This window comes from Vigna umbellata, chromosome 5, assembly GCF_029865625.1.
Source record: "Vigna umbellata cultivar VRB3 chromosome 5, Vumbellata_1.0, whole genome shotgun sequence".
Taxonomy (NCBI): domain Eukaryota; kingdom Viridiplantae; phylum Streptophyta; class Magnoliopsida; order Fabales; family Fabaceae; genus Vigna; species Vigna umbellata.
In genome coordinates this window covers 65,769,254-65,791,348 of record NC_142169.1, presented here as the reverse complement: position 1 = coordinate 65,791,348, position 22,095 = coordinate 65,769,254, and the positions used below count along the sequence as shown (strand labels likewise).

Genomic DNA, 22,095 nt, shown 5'->3' with positions numbered 1-22,095 from the left:
TATCACATTACTCATTATTTTTCATAAATTTTTATTTCAAATTTCTTCATTTTTCACCGTCTTTTTCTATACTTACGGAGTCGAGAATACCCTATGAAAATAGGTTCCGCGGACTTGTTCCATTTTTCGTGCGTCAAGTGGGGTTTTCTTCTGCCCTCCCCCAGTACTCATCCATTGATGGATGGTGGTATGTTTGCAAAAGACATTCTAACACCTGAGATAATAGGGTGCGTCAAATAGCAATTGATGTTGGAAAAAAAGAACTTCAATCATTTACTTGATGCATGCACTATTTATAGGTTAATTATGAACATTGTAGATCCTCACTTATATGGGTCAGGGTGGGCCCAATTGCTCATTTATCTTTTGCCAAGTTAAAGAATAGCACGCTAGTAGAGTATATCCATACTAGTTTATGGTCGAGTAGTAACATGGTAGTGTTGCCTGCTAAACTAACGACAAATGCACCAACGACAAATGCATTTGTCTCAACGTAGCAAACTCAACAACTCTTGCGCTCAAGCTCAATTAAACCATAGAGTTCACAAAACACAATAAATTTTTTTTTGACATTTTCATCAGACAGTTGGTGTGAAAGGAATTATAACATAGATTATTTACAATTTGTTGATACTAGAGTTCATCCACTTCACTCTCATGCATTGACAAACATCTCAATTCCATATTCATGTCAAAATAAACTCACAAACATATTCAAATCTCTCCCTAAAGTCTTTGAACCCATGATAACTCATTAAGTTCTAAATCATTGAATCTTTAACAAACAACTATGCATTAAGTTTAAGAGTATAAAATTACCAATAAGTCAAGTTTTGTTCCTAAATAAAAACATCCATTAGACATTAGACATTGTTTTTAATGAGAGCATCAAATTTAAAATCCATAGCTTCCTTCCACTCAAGATCGGTGAGAACTATTTGGGGATTGACAGGTACACCATCATCTGATATTGTGGCAGTAGTCAAGTTAGTCTCCATGTTATCTATACTAAGGGATGATGAACTAACTCCACAATCAACATTATGCGGTTGGCAACATTACAATGCATTACGCTAGTATAGTGGTCTTTTTATTCACTAGTCAATGGTAGAAATATCTTGACAAAAGCTTCCACGATCATCATTTTCGCATATCTGTGCTTCCTCACCCAAAATACATGATGTTGTAGAATTCACTGAACTTAAACTTGCAAAACCACCGAATGAAAGCTCCACATCCATCTGGTTACCATTTGTTTGCTAACTCATTTTCCTTAGTATCATTGTTTTTGCTACCTGTAGTCTCAACAATATTCTTCTGAAAATTAGGACAGGTACTATGGTCAGATTTGCTGACCCCAATTATTTGCCCCTCAAAACTGGAATCATTTTTAATTGCAACAATCGGTGAATCACTTGTATTACAACAGATAGATTATAAGAAATGGTTGTGGGGTGCAATTGCGCCGATGAGTCCAAATACATCCTAATATAAACTGTAATTTTATCATACACGCATTCGATTTAATTCTCACATGTAGTATTTTTAATGATGCAATCAATCTATGACAGAAAATGTCTGTTTAAGAATTACGAACACATGAAAAGGAACATATTATTACAGAACTGAAAAACCAACTTCTTTTTTATTTTGCTGGATTCTCTATTTCTGTGATATTAATTGTCTGTAGGAGATGACAGCATTTGAAGCTAAGGAGAAGTGGAAGACAATAAAACTTTGGTGCGATATTCAGCCAAAGCCCATAATGGAAAAGCATTTCTGTATAGTGCGTAATGCAACACGCCGTTCTTCAAGAATACTCCCGTCGCTTCCTGCAGTAGGATACAGAAAAGAAGTAGAAATGAAAACCCAATTCCAATAATGCAGCAATTTCAAATCAATGACAAAACATGATTAGAATGTATTTGAAATAAATAGCACGTTAACTTACTGGTTTACAAAGCAAATCATTTTTAATTGTTTGATGCTTCCACATAGTTAAAGATAGTTTTAACATGTATTATTTTAAATTTTTGAAAATGTTTAAAAGTAAAATAGTGATGAAACTTGAAATTTTAAAATACACAATATTTTAAATGTAATTTCTTAGGTCTATTTTGTCGTAAATTAATTAACGCTATCCTGACAAATGCAGTGACCGCAAGAGGGTGAATTTTTCTATAGCATGGTCATGGCAAAATTACTTTTTAAAAATAAAATAACAAAACAAAAAAAATAAAATTTATTTGACACACCCAAATATTTTACAACACTACCTTTACTTACTTTTTAATAATGTGTCATGAAATATCAAACAAAAATTACTAAAAACAACGGAACACAACCAAATAACAATTACAGAATGAAATTGAAATTATTGAGATTTGAGAGGTACCTCTTGAGGCCAGTCACCACTCTGTAACTGTGAATTGATTATTAACTTTGCTGCACGGTGGAGGGGAATTGGGTCTCTTTCGGCCTACATACAAAAAAGAACACACTAATTTAATACATCATTTCATGATACTATGAAGAATACTTGTATAGTTTCTGACAAACAAAGATCCAAATTAAAGATAATACCTGACCGGTGAGAATTAAAGCCATTAAAGCCCAAGCTGTTTGAGTAACATGTGATCGATTTCCTTCAAGAGGCACGTAGGTCTTCATTGTACAGTGCCACTCATTAATATTTATCATTTAAAACATTTCAGCTTATCGAAATTGTAATCATAATTAGTGCTTTAATTACAAACCTTCAAAGGACATGAAAGATAACTTTCTCCCCAACCACCATCTTCATTCTGTACTGAGAGTAGAAATTTCGCAGCTTTACGAATAGCTTCGGAATCATTATAAGTCTTTCCAGCAGCGTCTAAACCTCGAAGTGCAAACCAAGAACCGTAAGTGAAGCTAATTCCCCACTCTCCATACCAACCGCCGTTACTCTTTTGTTCATTTTCAAGGTATTTCACTGCTCTGGCAATGAAATTATCCACATCTTTCTTCTTGTAATCTGGATATTCCTTTTTGAACGATACCAAACCCTGAATTGCTGATCCAGTGCATTCAACATATTCGTGCTCAACTATTATGTCAGCAAACATTTCCGTCGGATTCAGTAACTACGAATTAATACCAAAAATAATATTAATTCATTAACGACAGGTAAAAGTTGTTTTTCCATCTATTAATGGATTTATAAACATTATATTTTGTAACGCTAACCTCCAACCACTTTTCAGATCGTGCAGGCTCCCATGCGGTTATACCTCCATTTTTACTCTGTAGTAATCAAAATTTACATGTTCTGTCAATATTAAAAATCATACACAAGCAAATTGAACGTATATAAGGTAAACTTTTTTCAATTTAAAATGTTGATTTAATTATCAAAATAAAAAGTGGTGAGAAGATGTTTGAAATTTGATAATACTCGCCTGAAGTGACAATATGAAATCGACTGCATCATATAACTTTTGTGGCTCCATTTTTTCTCCCACAATCTCCTCTGACATCGCTGATAAAAGCAGACAACACTGAAACGTAGGATGATTAATTAACTGGTTAAGTTATAGATGAACAAATTAAGTTGTTTGTGATAAGGTCACCTTCAAACATTCTGCAGTGCAATCAGAAACTTGCCATCCATGGTCCTGGTGAGTAAAGGTCCATGACCCTTTCGAAATGTGGCGATACATTTTCTTAAAATCTCCAGACGAATTATTTTCAACCTAAGATATCACAAATCCATTTCACAGTCATTAACCTAACCTACTGAACACTCATTAAAACACTTGTCTGTCACAATTGTGATGGTTGTAGTTAATTTTAGCTAGTAATTAATGAATCCAATCAGTTAGTTTGGTGAATTGTGTCATATGTTTATTCAGAAACTTATTAATTTGACCTGAGATTTCTTAATGAAATCATGTGCTTTTGCTAGTGTGGGACCAAACTCATCCATTAGGTCGGTAGCTAAAAGAGCTTGAACAATGAAGCCTGCATCCCACGTTTGACTACCAGAAGCCTGCATTGTATAAACACGCGAGTGAGTTAATTTATCTCACCAACTGTTGTTATTTCATTTATGATTTCCTGCAACGTTATCAATCACAATAATCTTCAAATATTATAAAATGTCTACACTAAAACATACGATCCAAAATACGTACCTGTACGGTTATTCCATCTTCTGAAAGCCACAGATAATCTGGAACCCTTGCAAGATGCTTCTTAATAGCTTCTCCGTTTGGATCTTCCACCCCACGAACAAGCATACATAAAATCTGGACAATACAAACACATGAATGGCAAGTTAACATTTTTCATATAAAAAATTATTCATTTGTTTATCCCTTTGGTATTGTATTACACATTTTACCTTTTCCAAACACGCAGGGTCCATATATCGACTATTTTCATCTTCATAATGAATATGCTCCATCGTTAGTTTAAGTGCTTTTTCTCTTACAAACTTACTAAAGGGCCAACGTGTAAGAATGGGTTCAGCAAAAAAATAAGCGCCATCCCATATCAGATCTTGTATCCAATGACGGGGAGAGTAAAGATCTTCCTGTAATGTATAAATCAACAATTATGTTTTCATATAATTTTAAATTTTCTCTTCAAAATTATACTTAACGTTTTGCCTAAATGTAAAAGTTTACCTTTGCACATTTATGACGTGCTTTCTTCCAAATATTTTCATTGTATGTTTCAGTAAATAACTCTTCTCTCAAATTCAGAATTAATGGTGTGATTGGACCCCTAAATTTTTTTCCATATAGGTAAGACATGGGCATATATATCAATCGACAATAACACCACATTTTTCCTGCAGTGATTGAGGAAAAAAGAAGATAATAAGCTCAATTATTATTTATTGTTTCGGAGAGTATGGAATAATATAATTATTCAACCTGGATGCATAGGAAAAAAATTAGGAAGCATCCAAAATTCGGGTGGCAAAGGATGGCATCCACTCCAATCAACAATACCAAGAACCTACAAGTATAAAATTATTTAAATTAGTGAAATATGTATATATATATATATATATATATATATATATATATATATATATATATATATATATATATTGTATCTAAATTTTGAAATAACTTACTGAAAGCCAGAATTTTCCCCATTGAGGTATATGAGTTACAGTGCCATGTTCATGAATCCACTTTCTTCCTTTAGCACAAGCATTGTTAAGACCTCCATTTGGCCCTTCTCCCAGAATTCGCATACATATGTAATTAAGTGTAGTACAAAACATCACACTCTCACCCTCTATGTGTAGTCCCCACCCTCCATCTTCGTTCTTCAAATCAATATTTTGTATTAATATTGTTCAGTGTGTTGTCATAAAAAAAATTATGATGATAAGTTATATATAAATTATAAGTAAATGGAAAAAGAAAGAGTAAATATATTTTATGTTGCTTTTTTTTTTCTCAGTGTTCACAATAGTTTCAGTCTTACAAAAAAATGTTAAGAACTTATTAACATGTATACCTGATGATAGTATACATAACGAAGAATTTCTTTGCGATGTTCTTCCGAAAACACAGAATCAAGATGTCCAATAACGTACAAGGAAATGACCTGTGGTATTTTAAATAGAAAAACGAAAAAAGTTAACTGTAGTATTCAACGTTACAAAGTTAAACTTACAAAAAGTCTTATAATGATCGATTTATCTATAATATTATATATGGCTCACGTCTAATTCTGATAATATCGATTAATTAAGTGAAACATAAATTATTTGACATGTAGGTCGTCGGTATTAATCCTTCAATAATTGACAGTTTTCCTGCTGTAGTATGTGTTATTACCATGAGAGGGATAAAAAAGAGGCTACCACCGATATGAGCTGGCCAATGACCATGACTAGTCTGCAAAGCTGCTAAGTAATGCACAGCTCTCTTCATTGCTAGGGTAGTTTTCTGAGATGTAATCTCTTCACCATCTTCTATCTTCACTCTATCTATCGTTTGTTTGAAATTATTTTCCCTCAGAATCTGTATAAGTCATTCATCATTAAACATATAAATCATATCACAACATCATATTTACACTAACATTAGAGGTAGTTACCTGAAACCGCCAAATTCGATCACCGCAGGCTCTGTATTGGAAGCGATTTTGATAGAAATCTTGACGAGCAGCTTCAACTTCGGCTCGTTCCTCAGCAGTTCCTGCGTCTGCATCAAACTCCCATGCTTGCCTTCCCACGAAATTGTTTGTACTGAACAGGTGTGGATTCTTCGCTCCCTCTCCTATCTTTAGCCTCCACATCTTTTTTTCTCTCTTTCGCTGCACAGTGCATTCATATCCTTCTTCGTAAGTGCATTTTAATTACCAAATTTTTTGTGTGGCCTTCTTTCTAACTGAATTTATAGTCCTATTCAATGGAAACTGCTAGTAGCTATTTGTTCATTTGTTTTACAATTCAGTAGAATTAATTGGTCTTTTATCTCTGAATGAATGGACATCATTTATTAAAACATGTGCTCTTTATTGCAAAGTAATAGAAATGTTTTCTAAAAAAATAATACAAAATATAATAAATAAACATAATTGAAAGGATGAGAAAACTGGAAGTGTGTAGGAGATCTCACCTTTAGAAATAAAACTAAATTTTTTAAATTATAGTATATAATTAAGTGCATCTAAATTTTTATATTACAAGATTTTGTATATTTAATATATTTTTCTGCTCTTCCTGTTCTATCTAAAATTCTATATTTTATCACACAAAAGTTAATGTTTGAGTAGTGTTATCATATAGTGATTAGCTTATATCTAATTGATGATTTATTATTATTAATTTATACATGTATTTACCTTTGAAATTTTTTAAATAGTTTTTCTAAAAAGTTTTATTACTGTTAATATTCAAAAACTAGAATTTTAACATTTTTGTATATTACAATTATTAAAAACTAGTTATGGTTAAAACCACAATATAACAATTATTAAAAGCTAGTTATTACATTGAAAATATAAAAGTTATTTAACATCTAACATTTTTGGACGAGTGATGTTTTACCATTTCTTCCTTATAAACAACTTTTTAAGAATCATTATTAACATTTTTTATCATTACAATTACTGTACATATGATTTTTAAGGAAGATGGATATATGATCTCACTACACAATGGTGTACCCTTTATATGGTCCTAATTCAAATTATGGTCAACCTCAAATGAAATGACAACATCAGTTTGAAAATGACATGCAACTACTGTACGATTAATACCTACTCAATTGTTGCAGCACTAATAACTTTCATTGCAACACTGGCAACTTTCCAAACTCTTATGCTCTGTTCGTTTTGGTAATACGCTGTAAGTGTAGAGGATGATTTGACGAATTGATTTGACGCTTAATTTATTATCGTTTTCATGGAAAATGAAGGATGAGAGAGGAAGATTTGTGGGATATAAATTTTTTTTATTCTTAATAGGAGAGATTTGTGGGTGATTATAATGAAAAGACATTCTTATTCCTTATAATAATATATGAAAAATGTATGAAATCAAACTTCTGCATACTACATGCACTATTGTAATTGAATTCCATAGATGAGGAAATCAATTTTAACTACGAAATTTGATTACTTTCAATAATAATAATAATAAATAATAATAATACAACTTTTTTCATGTTAATTTTTTTTCTTTTTATAATAATTTTTACAATTATATATAATATTAACAACTATCATTTTATATTACTTTACTACTAAAAATATTTTGATAATATTTAATTTTTTTCAATTAAATCATTTTTTTTATTTATTTATCACATCGGTCAAATTCTACATTAATTTTTACACATTTTACTTTCAAATTCACTCTCAACTATCTCCAAATCTTTTTAAAAAAACAACAATTAATTCATTTTCAAATCCTTCCAAATACATCCACCTTCTCTCCTTCGAATTCATTTTCTAAAATTGAATGCAAACTTAGAAACGAAGTGGTATATGAAAGATGACGTACATGTCTTTAACTTAGGAGGGCGGTGCTCCATGATAATTATATGTTTTTAGTAATAGTAAATATATTAATTTTGCTTACATATTTTATATTTTATATTTTTTCTTATTACATTATATAATTTATAAATTTATTATTTTAGATCTACATTAAGTATTGATATTTTTATTCAAGTTTATGAATATTTTTTATAACCACTTATTTTATTATTTTTTATTAACTATTATAATATTCTCATTTTGTTTTTCAAAAGTTGATTGTCAAAACAAAATTATCGTTAAATGTATTATGAATTATTTGAAATGGTACTTTGAAATTTATAAGGGATAAATTTTAGATATAAACAACGATAAACAAATTTAAAAAATTATATCATAAATGTTAAATTTTTGTTTATTATAATTATTTCTTTTAAAAAACTAATTTTCTAACTTTTTATATTGAAAAATAACTTAAATCTGGTGTGTGATAGTAAAAATTGGGTGGCCCGATAGCGAGTGGAATAGAAGAATAGAATGTCCATTTAGGACTCGCTAGGATAGGCTCTAACCACAGTTCTGATACCATATTAGAAAGTGGGTTTTAAAGCCTAACTCAATTTCTACTATCACACACGAGATGTCTATACCTCGGCGTGAAGGGGGTGTGTTGGAAGTCTCACATCGACTAGAGATAAAGCCAAATTATAATATATAAGTGAGGTGCAAACCTCACCTTACAAGTCGGTTTTGTGGAGGTTGAGTTATGCTTAAAACCTACTTTCTAATATGGTATCAGAGTCATGGTTCTATCCTAGCGAGTTCTAAGTGGGCATTTCTGTTTCTATTCCACCCGTTCTCGGGCCGCTATCGGACCACCCCATTAATTCACTATCACGCACGAGATGTCTATACCTCAGTGTGAAGGGGTATGTTGGAAGTCTCACATCGACTGACCGATTTATAATATATAAGTGAGGTGCAAACCTCATCTTACAAATCGATTTTGTGGGGTTGAGTTAGGCTTAAACCCACACTCTATACTTTGTCTAATACTAGTATTTTTATCCTAAAACAAAGTAGACAAGCACATCCTAAAAAATTTAGAACGTTGTTGATGTCTATTATTCATACCATACTTTGCCTATGTACGAGACATATTCTTTTTGTTTGTTCTGGAAATAGAACTTAGAATGTTAAAAGAGGGAAATAGAAAACCAAACATTCTTGCATTATGATTAAAAAATATTATTTAACCAAAAAAAGAAAAAGAAAAACAAAAAGAAGAAGAAACCTGATTATGGAGTTCTCACCCACTCTAAGATACATTCAGTTTTGAAAGAAGATGAATGTGATCTTACTGCACAATGGTGTACCCTTTAAATGGTCCTAATTCAAACTATGGTCAACCTCAAAATGAAATGACAACATCTACTTGAAAATGACATGCAACTACTATACGATGAATACTGAGCTCAATCATAGCAGCACTAATAACTTTCATTGCAACACTAATAACTTTCGAAATTTTTAGAAACGTGGTATGAAAGATAACGTACAGGTCTTTAAATATAGGTGGATGGTTTTAAATATAGGTGGATGGTGCTTCACCATAGTTATATATTTTTTATTTTTCTTATCACATTATATAATTTATAAATTTATTATTTTTATTATTTTAGATCTACATTAAGTATTGATATTTTTTTTTCATGTTTATGAATATTTTGTATAACCACTTATTTTATTATTTTTTATTAACTATTATAATATACTTATTTTTTCAAAAGTTGATTGTCAAAACAAAATGTATTATGAATTTTTTGAAATGGTACTTTGAAATTTATAAGAGATAAATTTTAGATATAAACAACGATAGATAGAAAATTTACAAAAGTATATCATAAATGTTAAATTTTTGTTTATTATAACTTTATCTTTTAAACAAATTTCTGACTTTTATATTAAAAAATAACTTAAATCTTAAGTAAGAGAGATATCTTCTCACCATTGAAACATTTAATGAAAAGATAACATAAGGAAATTCACAAACTTTTAAGAAATAAATCGTATATATAGTATTCAATACAAATCAAACTTTAAATTTAATGATCACAATTAAAATATAAGAATATATAGAGAGAATAAATGAGTTATTTTAGAAATATTACTACTTTAAAATGCTTTTATTTCTGAAATTTTTATTTCATAAAATATTTAAATATTGGTCGTTATAATTTTTTATTTATTTTTATGATTCTGTTTTATTCCAGTATATATATTTTCCTTTTTTCGTTTTAGCCCCTATCAAATATTTTCGAAAGAGACCTAGGAAAAACTAATCAGAAGGACTACAGCAAAAATTATTTTATTTATTTAGTATTTACGGAATAAATTAATAAATCACAAATCTAATCATTAAATGACTAGTTCTAATGATTGGTTTAACTGAAATTTTTTCCCATTTGTAGTCAAAATTTAAATTAGTTTATTTAGATTAAATTGTTAAATTTTGGTTGCCGTAGATCCAGACCTATTAATACCGCAATCAACCTTTATACTAATAATTTAAATTTTAATCAGATCAAGCTCTGAAGTTAATTTAGGTGGGGGAGATTCGAACCTATTATACTATTTGTTTATTCTTTCCAAAAAAGTTTAGAGTAACATTTTTATATTCATTTTACATAGATTATAAAAATAAAATGGTATAAGAATAAAATGATTATAAAAGCATAAATTTTTATATTATTTTAAGAAAAAAGAGAATAAAAAATAAGTAAAGATGATGTCAAATGAATATAAAAAATTTAGGTGTACTAAATAATCATTATTAAAAAAATTTAATATTTTATTTGTCATGGCCAGTTTGTGAATTTTATATTATCTTCAATGCTCTAACATTTAATTCTCAACTTATCTGAATGCAGCAGAAATTATGAAATCACTTCCTATTGAACATGTCTAGTTGGGAAGATGTTATAAGATTTATGACACTACAGTATTCAACAATATTTTAAAGCTTCTGAATAAAATTTCTTTTTAGTAATAACAAAACAAATTACTGCATCACTTAAGCCAAGAGCCTCTTACCAGCTAAAATTGTGATCATTCTTAATATGTTTTTAACATAATTTTACCTTATTCAATTTTATCTATAAGATTTTATTTTATGCTTAAAAATATTATCAAACAAAAGTATAAACTATTCAAATATATTTTCGAAAAGTATTTAATTTTCAGTTAATATATATGTAATAGATTATTTGTAAATCATTATTAAAGTAACATTTCATTAAAAAAGTTTAAAAAATTAAAAGTTAAACATTTTATAAATGTATGTACTTTTATATCTATTTATTTATTTTAATCATAGTTGAATAAATTTAAGTAAATTAAACTAATTTACATACTTCTTTATAAGTAATATGTAAAAGAAAACATAATAAAAGAGTTTAATTTAATTTCTTAATTTTTTTGCAAATCTCCTATTAAAACTCAACTATAAAACAAATGAATGATTTGTCATATCTTAAATCAAAATTCTCAAAGAAATTTTAAGATGTGAAAGGAGAGATGGTTAAAATTAATGTCCAACCATTTCCATTACTAGATCTTTATTGTGAAGGTTACACTTTATGTCATATGATTTGAGTTGGATTTTATATGAAATTTTCATTAAAATAAGTCGACATGATATAAAAAATAAAATTAAGGGTCACAAGAATAAAAAAAAATTATCTTAGAAATGTATACTTCACAAATCAACATCGAAAATTTGATTCTATTTCAAATATGTAGAAATAAATTATTTTAATGCAAATAAAACTATTGAAATAAATATATTCAACCATTTAATTTTAAAAAATGCTGAAAATATTAATGCAATTTTTAATGTTGTTTTGGTAATTGATCTAAATAAAATAATTGAAAAAAATAAATGTTCGTAATAAAAGGTAAACCATTCAAAAGCTTTCATATCATTAATTAATAATATTTTTAAAATATAGTATTATTTTCTTAAAAATAATGGAGGATCACAGACAAACATTCATTTTTTATTCAACATCTTCCAATATCAACAAGATGATATTTTTACTTTAAAATATAAAATAAATTAAAATAAATTAATTTAAAGAATAAAAGATGTTTTTTAATTAAGTGTGAAATAAGAGAAAAATTAGAAGCTATACATAAAACTTTTTTCAAAAATAATAATGTTGAGTTTATGAAAAAGTAGTTGTGCGAAGTTGTCGCAGTAACTAAATCGATGGAGACATTGTCCTCGACCAGCAGGACGAATGCACATATACCAGTAATTAGACTAGGACATAAACTACACACGTAATCAAGAACCACTTCAACAAGTTCACACATCTTTTGAGAAATCAGAGTATATTTAGTTATTTTTTTCATTAAAAGTATGTAAATTTATAGTTTAAAATAATTTTAAAAAATAAAAATAAAAGTATTTGACCATAAAACTAGGAATAACAATATGTCTCATCTGATATAGATAATGTATATTTTGACACGAAATAGATACCTGGATACTTATTTAAAAAATACCTACATATATTTTAAAACTCATCTAGATATCCATGAATATTTAAATAAATATATTTTATAAACTTTTAGAATAAAATTAAAAAAATATAAAATATCATATAAATTAAATCAAATTCTTAATTTTAATTAAATTTAACTTAAAAAATATAAATTAATTTTAATTGTAATTAAATTTAACCTAATAAAATATAAATTAAATTTTTATTTTTATATTTTATGAGTAGCATATAGTGTGGATACATATAGTATAATATAAACATCCGACCTATGAGTAAGTATTAAAATTCTCGCTATCCACGAATAATAAATATTTGTGGATATCAGTTATCTGTTGCGAATTTTATCAGCGGTATCTATGGGCACAAATATTTTTGTCATACCTATTTGGAATTATTTCCTACTCAATTCCAAACTAGAGAAATAAGACAAGTGATTAATTCACAAACATATTAAATGAAAGCATAGATAAATATTGCATAGATAAATATTACGTAAAAGTACAAGAAATTAAATTAATTACATTAAACTTGTACATGAGAGCATTCAATTACTCATAAAATATTGCAATAGAATTATAGTAGCATCTAAACATAAGCCTTAAACTCATTCCTACTCTATTATATATTTGATCATTCACTTAATGCCATAAATGGGGATATGAGATGTGTATTTGTGTGTATTTATAACTGTCTGAGGTGGTGTTCAACTCCATCTTTGGCACTTGAGTTGTAGAGGTTTTCTTTCAAATATTTTCAAATTGTCTTTCTAAGGGTTTAAACAACACATTTTGGCTCCAGGTGTAAAAGTTATATTCAAGATCTTTATAAAGATGTGTGCTTGAGGTTTCTTCTCATGAGGGATTGGTCAGTGTGGCTTAGACTCATAAGTCATCATTTGTCTAGAATTTAATGATTTTGAATCAAATTTTCAATTTTTCCAATTTAATTCTCTTTTGATGGTTAAAGTTACAAAACGAACTATTAGATTGTATTTCATATAAATATTAGGTTAGAATTGTATTTCTTGAAAATATTATATTATTTAAATATTATTATGTCTTTGAATAAAAATAATGTTATATGGTTTTTTTGAAAAATTATATATGTTTCGTATGTGGCATAAACATCACTTCTATATTAGCTTAGGCCAAAATTAATATTGAAAGTGTTATATTTTATATTGATTCTAACCTTAACCGATCGATATAGAATGTGTTATTGTTTTAAACAACACTTTCTATACTTATTGGCACCGAGTATAAAAAGGTGACTTTTATATGCAAAATTTTATATTGTATAGTTTGAAAGAACATATGATATGTTAAAAGTACAGTCATGGAAAAACTGCATAATAATCAGCTGAAACGCTCCCTTTCACGGCTCTTAATTCTACTGAGACATACGTTCATTCTCACTATTCTCCCCGTCCTCCTGCTAACCATCAATTTACATTTGTTATTTAATTTTTGCTATTGGGTCAATTTCAACCATGGCCCAATTCCTTCCATGCTTTCAGATCGTATAACATTGGGACGGAGTCCATAAGTATTCTGGATTTTACTTCCTGCATCTCACAATTTCTTCGTGCACTCCCAAAATTTTAAAAATATACATTTTGGCCTTTGAGAGAGTTACTTCAGAAATATATGTTTAGATTCGGAAAAAGTTTTTTAAAACTTTCAGAATAAGATTTTTGAAATAAAGTTTTTGGATTAAATGAAATGTATTTCCGAATGGGTATTTTTGCAATAAAATTTTCAAAATACATATAATATCTTTTAATGTGAGTTTTTTTATGTTTTAAAAAAAACTTTTCAAAACACATTAAATACATTTAAAAAAAAAAAAAGTTTCTAAAATGTTTTTACTGCATTTTCTCTTATTCCGCTGCAACATTCTCTTCTTATTTTTTCTATGCAACGGTGGAGATGGTGGAAGTCACCACCATAACAATGACTAGTACAGTAATAAAAGTTATTTGAGTCTTCTATTATTATAGAAGTGTAGCTAATAATTGTGGAAATGCAGTCAACAATAGCCATCATTCCGCTTTAACTTTTTCATCAAGGCATAGTTTTGTTTTTTAGATTTGGGCCGTTGTAAGAAAAAGTAAAAAGTAATAAAAATAATTAACAAAAATGCCCTATAATCACTTAAAATTTATTATATTGTCATGATAAAATCCAATAAATAAATTAGTAATTCAGTGAAATAGGGAATTCGTTTTCAACACTATACATATTAATCTCAATACTCACCCTTACAAAAATAATAAAAGGTTAATATATCATTATTTATGAGTGAGCGTGAATATATAATTGTTCGTTAAATTAATAATTTTTGTATGAAATAATTTTAAAAAAAAACATTTTAAGTATATCTCCCTACCAATATTCTATATTTATTACAAATTGTTTAGACTAGTTTCATATAAATTTATTTTAAGAAAATAGAAACAAAGATTGAAATTAAAATTAAAAGTCATTTCTTCATAGTATGAAGACTATACATTTTAATATTAAAATAAATAAGGTTAATTATTAAAGTAATTGTTCTATGTTGAATTGTTTTATTATATTCATTAGAAGTGTTGAATACTGTGAAAACTATGTACGAGATTAATATCTCTTGTGTCGAATATACATATACAGTTATCAATTCATAATAGAAGAAATATGGAGTAGGACCAAAATATAAATAAAAAATAATAACAAACTAATTAAAGATAAAAGATAAATATATATAAAAAATAATATATGTAATACTCCCTCTCAAGCTACTGCATACAAATCGTATGTATCAAGCTTGTTACTAATATAATTCATAAAGACTTAGTGAAAATATTTGGTTTTGTACTTGAGTGACACTACATTGCTAATGATTTGCAAGACAACATAGAAGACGAAATATCAACACAGAAGACTTTCCTAACAAACAAATATGGGAGGTTGCTCCATGTAAATCTCCATGCAAATCGACGTTGACATCTAGTGGATAAAGAAATCATTGTTAAAGAACCATCACGGCTACAAATAAACTAACAATATGAAGAAAAATGAGGTTAGAAGAGACAACGCTCGAAAAAGTCATGAGTAGATAGAGAAGAAAAACCTTAAAAATCCAAGCATATGAAGCAACAAGATGCAGATCTAGAAAATAAGTGAAGCAATCCTGGAAAAAGAGCAATGCATGCTTTTCTCTTACCAAATATCTGTTTTCCTTTATTGACTACACTCCAAATTTCAACCATCTTTAATGTGCTTTATCTACTTTTAAATTTAAAATTCAAATCCCTCCTCTAATACTTCTGGAAGTTATAATTTGGTATAAATATATATTAGCCTTTTTTCTGCAGAAATAGACCTTAACTATTCATGCAATTAGGGCATACTGAATTTTGAAAAGGACATCATTTAGGCTTTCTTCTTTTGAGAGTATCTGAGGAAGATGAGTTGGGGGGATTTTAGTGAATTTGTTGGTAATTTTTTAGTTGTTTTTTTGAGTGGATTTGTGGGTAATTGAGAGTGGATTTGGAAGTAAAGTTTGTAAGAATTAGTGTAGGATTTGATTGATGTGATAAATTTAAAAAATTAGTTTAATTGGTAAAAATTAAAGATTACCAAAATGTCCCTAGTTATTAAAGTAATATAAAATTATATTTATTAATGTTATATTTAATTGTAAAAATGTTTATAAAGAGACAAAAATTATAAATAATTTTTAAAATCAATTTTTAAAAAATATAAAAATTATAATGTAGTAAAATGAATTTATTTTTAAATGTAATATTTATTTGTAATATAATTTACTACCAAGTAATATAATGTATTTATTATTTGTAATATAAATTTGCATACCAATTTATTGTTTTTGCAAGTGATGGGGTAAGTCTTTTATTTTGTATGTTAATTTGCTTATTTTGGATTTTTCTTTATTGACTTTTTGTTTTTCTTATTTAGGTGTGGGATATGCTAAGCAACGAGGAGGTTTCCACAATTGTGTGGACAGCAGACACTGAAAATGAACTGTTGTGGAAGCAATAGCAAGGACTGTTGTAGAAATCATCGCAAATCCTCGCATATTAGCGAGATGGCTTCAACAGTGTAATCCTGCAAATCGTTAGATTTCCATCTGAGCAAATTGTTGCAAATTCACGCAAAAAAAAACAACGCTGTTTTTTGAAATCCATCATTGCTTATTCGCGTGCACAGTACATTCACTCCAAACAGGCTTAAGTTTGTAAAATCGGTCGATGATACAACAGTCTTTCCACTGTTTTTAGAGATAATCATAAGACACTTGAATTCACAATTCTATAAAACTTATAATTTTTACATAATTAACTTGGGAGTTCATAAAGGAAGGTGGATGGCATCTTGTGGTGTGTTTTTTATTTTCATTTAAAGGACCAAAGATAATTTCAACCTTTTCTGGATTACAATTATGGTTGTTTTTTCTGGAACATGAATGTTCAGTCTCCACAATGTTATTGACCATCAATTTCTTAACAATCAATAAACTTAACCATTTTAATATTTTAGGGATGAATTTCAGTTTGGAATTACAAACTATTTTAGACTTAATTAGTAAATAAATCTATATATTCAATATTTTTTAATATTTATTTTTTTATTACTTAATTTAAATTCTATTTTAAATATATATATATATATATATATATATATATATATATATATATATATATATATATATTTATTGAATTCTTATTTTTGTAAAAAATATTGGATGTGGTTCTTTCTTTAAATTAACACTAATATAATTTGAAATTTTCACATGTTAAAATTTGAATTTGTTATATGTTAAAATTTGGATCTACCATACATAAAAAATTGAGTAATTTTGTACTTATAATATGTCAACATTAAATAGGTTTTAAAATAAAATATAATTCAAATTTTTACACGAGACATATTTAAATTTTGACACATAATATTTCAAATATATTATATTAATTTCATAAAAAAATATTATCAAAAATTAAATTTTAATTAAATAAAAAATAAATATAAAAACCAAAACAAATAAAATATATAACATAAGAACCAAAATTTTCAATTAAATATTTTTTATTCATTTATTGCTAAACCAAAATCCTTCAAGTTAAATAAATCGGTCCTAAGTCATACCGTAAAGACAAAATTCACATTTTCACAACATAGGAAATACTAAAATTAATCTTGAAAAATTTTTCAACTTCAAATTTTATAAATAAAAAATATATAATTAGAAGAAAAATATAGTCCATATTAAATGAAAAAGTAAATTATATAGATAATTACTTTACATCTATGACATAATATAAAATATATATACCCATTCTTTTCTTCTATTTCTGTTGAGTAAAAGAAGAGATTAAAATAAATTGTAATTAAGAATTATATGATAATTATTTTTTATTCTGTTAATAATTAAGTTCATTACAATTTTTGTTTTATTAATATTAAATTTTTTATACATAGTTTACAAATATTTTATCTTAGGTGTCAAATGTTCATCCCTCAACTTAATTTTTCAATTAATGAAACCAAACTGCTAGCTACCAACTAAAAATCTGTTGGCCTTTAATTGTATAAGTCTATTCTTTGTCGGGCTTAATGCAGTCACCGTTTATTATTGAGAGGAACTTGTAGTCCTTTATTAATATGATTTGACATTAATGATTCATATATAAATAATAACATTTTATTTCAGAATTATTGGACAATAAAAATACTATTTATAAGATATTTTAATCAATATTAATATTACACAAAGAAACTGATATTTATATTATTATATATTATCAGTGGAATACATACTGATAAGTATGCTTGTCCTATTTTATCTTATAATAATTATAAAATTTAAAAAGTTAAATTAATCAATAAAATAGTTTATATTAACAAGAATAAAATTGACTGTTGTAATTAAGAAATATAATATTTTATAAATATTTTTTTATTATAAGTAATTGTTTTCGTTTTAAAAGACTACCAAATAAAAAATAGTTAAATTTAAATAAATAAAGACTTAAAAGATAAAATCAATAAAATAAATATTTTAATTTTAAAAAATGTTATTCAAAAATTAAGATTAAAGAAAAATATATTCATTAGTGCATGTGTTTTTTTTCTGACAACAGAAAATAATAAAGTTATAATTATGAAAACAGATATAAATATTTTTATGATTTTGTTGTCGATAATTTTTATTTATTTCGTGTGTAATATTTTATATAAATAGTTATTTTAGTCCAAAAAATATTAAATTTAAAAATATGGAATATAAAAAAATGGTTAAATTTAAAAGAAAAAACTAGTAAATGATTACTCAAAAAGGGTAAACTTAGAAAAAAAATGTGTACACCAAACGAAAATGACAAATCGTTTTTATTTTATTAAATGATTAAATAATTAGAAACAAAAAAAATAGAATTAAAATGAAAAAAATAGTATAAAAAAATTAATATTTTAAATATAAGTTATTTTTATTTAATTTTTTTTTGTTATATTTGTTATAATATATATATATATATATATATATATATATATATATATATATATATATATATATATATATATATATATATATATTATATATTTGTATGGATGATTGCAATATATGAGTTATATGATAATCTTATCAACTTAATGATTATCACTTCTATAATGTTTTGTTTAATAGTTTTATATTATTAAATGAAAATGTTAAATATTCAACTTCAAATATTAGTTATTTATGTTGTTTAATACATAAAAAAAATTAATTAATTTGGATTGAAATGATTTTATCCATTTTTTCTAAATTTGAGAAACTAAAATGTACTAAAATTTTGAACATCAACTAACTCTAATTTTATTTTCAGAACTAAAAATAAACTTAACTCTTATTTAAAATATTTTAGGATTAAATATGTTTTTAGTCCCTAAACTATTAGTCGTTTCTGCTTTTCGTCCCTCCTTCAAAATAAGATACAATTTGGTCTTCATTCTTTTCGAAACTCTAGTTTTAATCCTCGAAACTTTGGTTTTAGTCTTCGAAAACTACCACATTTTTAACGGTGTTAGTTTTCGAGGACTAAAACCAAAATTTTGAAAAGAATGAGGACCAAATTGTACTTTATTTTGAAAGAGGGACGAAAACCAGAAACGACCAATAGTTTAGGGACTAAAAATATATTTAACCCAATATTACGAAGTTACATGTATATATAATTCATGCTAATTTTTTTATTAAATAATATTACTTTAATTTCACATGAAAATATGGAGAATATTCAACCATAAAAAAACTTATATAATAATTTAATATAAAAAGTTAATATTTTAAATATAACTTATTCTTTAAAAATAAATATATTAAAAGTTCATTAGAAATTTTTTCCCTTAAGCTTATCATTGGTAAGAGAACATATAAAAAGTTATGAATTTTGTTCTGTGAAAGAGTGAAAATATATATTTTATTTCGAAAAGTAATTTGATTAATATTTAAATAAATTATTGAAAGACTTACATTTAAAACTGTTTGTTTTCCACGAAGGAGCATATTTATAAAATAAATATATGTTATGTAAAATTAATTTAGTTAATATTTAAATAAATTATAAAATAAAAATATTTAATATTAAGATTTTATGTGATCGTACCAGAACTTCACACTCATTTATAGTAAGATTTGTTATGTTTGTTTTTTTTAATTTGAAGTCTGGTTTTTGTAATTTGATTTTAATTGAAATGTTAATTTTGATGGATGGTGTTTATCACATTAAAGGGATTTAAAATTTGTGTAAGGATATTATTTTTTTATTTTCTTTAGTTTGATTCTGAGTTAAACTGAATCCTTATTTCTTTAATATTACATTTCATGTATATAGAAATTCATGTTGTTTGTTTTATCATATGAATTATATAAAATACTTACGTCTTGCATAAATTAAAATTGTTTATATTTATTTATGAACAGTTTTATAATTAATATTTTGAAAAGTGATGAACTTATTTATATTTTTTATTTATAGATAAATAAGTTGAGTAAAATAAATAAATAGTGTTAAAAAAATAATTGTATTAAAAGTTAGGTTTAAAGCCTCGTATCGTATTTGTTGAAAATCTCAAGTGCATCTTCGTTTTTTAAACTATCAAAATTTGATCTATATATTTGTAAAATTGTCTCAATTGGTTCCAAATATTTGAAAAATTGAGTCAATTAAGTCCTGTCCATTAAGTTTTCACAGACGACGTTAAAATTTGCTGACGTGATGTACATTTAATATGCTGATGTAAAACTATTATGTAAAATTATTATATTAGGTGGAATTTTTAACTAAATTAACAGTTTTTAACGTTGCACAAAATTGAATTAGTAATGTTAAGAATTTCTTAGGATTACAATTTTTTTAAGTAAATAGGGTTAGAGAAAGAGAATTAGGGATTTGATCAGTTAACTCAAAACACACGAGAGAAGACGAAGACGAACTTGACCCAGCCATCATTCTCCGCCCTCATGCAAGTGCTAAACTCGCTTACCTCCGCACTTCTCCCTTGGACCCGCTTCGCGCTCCCAACAATGCCGCCAACAGAAGAGTCGTCGCCACCAAGCCCTTCTTCTTCGTCTCCGCCACGACGAGGCCCAAGGTCTCGCAGCGCCAGAAAGACACCAAGAAGCGCGTGATGATCACTGGAACGAGCTTCGTGTCCGTGTTTGGCAACAACATTGAGGGTTATTACGAGAACCTCCTTGTCGGAGAGAGTGGCATCACCGCCATCAATCGCTTCGACGCGTCCAGGTTTCGTACCCGCTTCGACGGCCAGATCCGCGACTTCTCTGCCAAGGGCTACATCGACAGAAAGAACGATCGTCGCCTCGACGATAGTCTCCGCTACTGCATTATCGCTGGCAAGAAGGCCCTTGAAAGCGCCGACATCGCCGCGGATAACCTCACCAAGGTCTCTCCTTCTCTCAGATCTATTCTATTTTCGCATTTCTCGCTTTTTTCTTTCCAAAGGCAATTTTGTTTGACAAAATCTTGTTTAGGATACTAAATGTAAACACTTATCCAAATCGTAGTTTGCCACGTTCATACTACCTTTTTGTTGTTTCTGTTTCAGTAGGTTTTAATTCCCTGGTTTATTTTCTGCAGCTAGTGAGTCTGACATCATCGATGGTGTGGGTGTTGAGACGGGGCACGTGATAAGAATAAGAATCAGTATCGATGGCCGAAATGGTCAATCTAAGCATGTAAAAAACTTAATTCTTGGTCATTTGGTGTTTGGCATAAGTTCTTTGATTGAGTTGACAGAACCCGTATGGCTGACACAAGTTCATCTTTTCCCTTTTCCATTTCAGAATCCCTCTTTTCCACTTTCTAATTTCCATATCTTATCAATCTATTTTTTTTTCTTCATTTTTTCGATTCAATTCTTCATTTTTTCCGATTCAATTCATTTTTTCCTTTTTATTTTTCTCAAAGCTTTCAAATTTCTCTAATGTTTTATTTTTCATTATGTTATCGGCGCCACCTACAACATTTCCTGTA

General features: G+C 27.3%; 1 protein-coding gene across 1 annotated transcript; it reads right to left on the bottom strand.

The window, feature by feature from the left end:
* Positions 1-1,471: 1,471 nt before the first annotated feature.
* Positions 1,472-6,426, bottom strand: LOC124832260 (beta-amyrin synthase-like). The gene is made up of 16 exons (XM_047306422.2): positions 6,106-6,426; positions 5,844-6,029; positions 5,521-5,610; positions 5,129-5,326; positions 4,923-5,007; positions 4,671-4,837; positions 4,385-4,576; positions 4,176-4,289; positions 3,911-4,030; positions 3,612-3,734; positions 3,441-3,539; positions 3,229-3,285; positions 2,757-3,125; positions 2,584-2,664; positions 2,396-2,479; positions 1,472-1,832 (listed from the first exon to the last, which is right to left on the bottom strand). Exons 1-16 carry the CDS (start codon positions 6,304-6,306, stop codon positions 1,710-1,712), a joined length of 2,289 nt encoding a protein of 762 aa, XP_047162378.1. The 5' UTR covers positions 6,307-6,426; the 3' UTR covers positions 1,472-1,709.
* Positions 6,427-22,095: the final 15,669 nt, after the last annotated feature.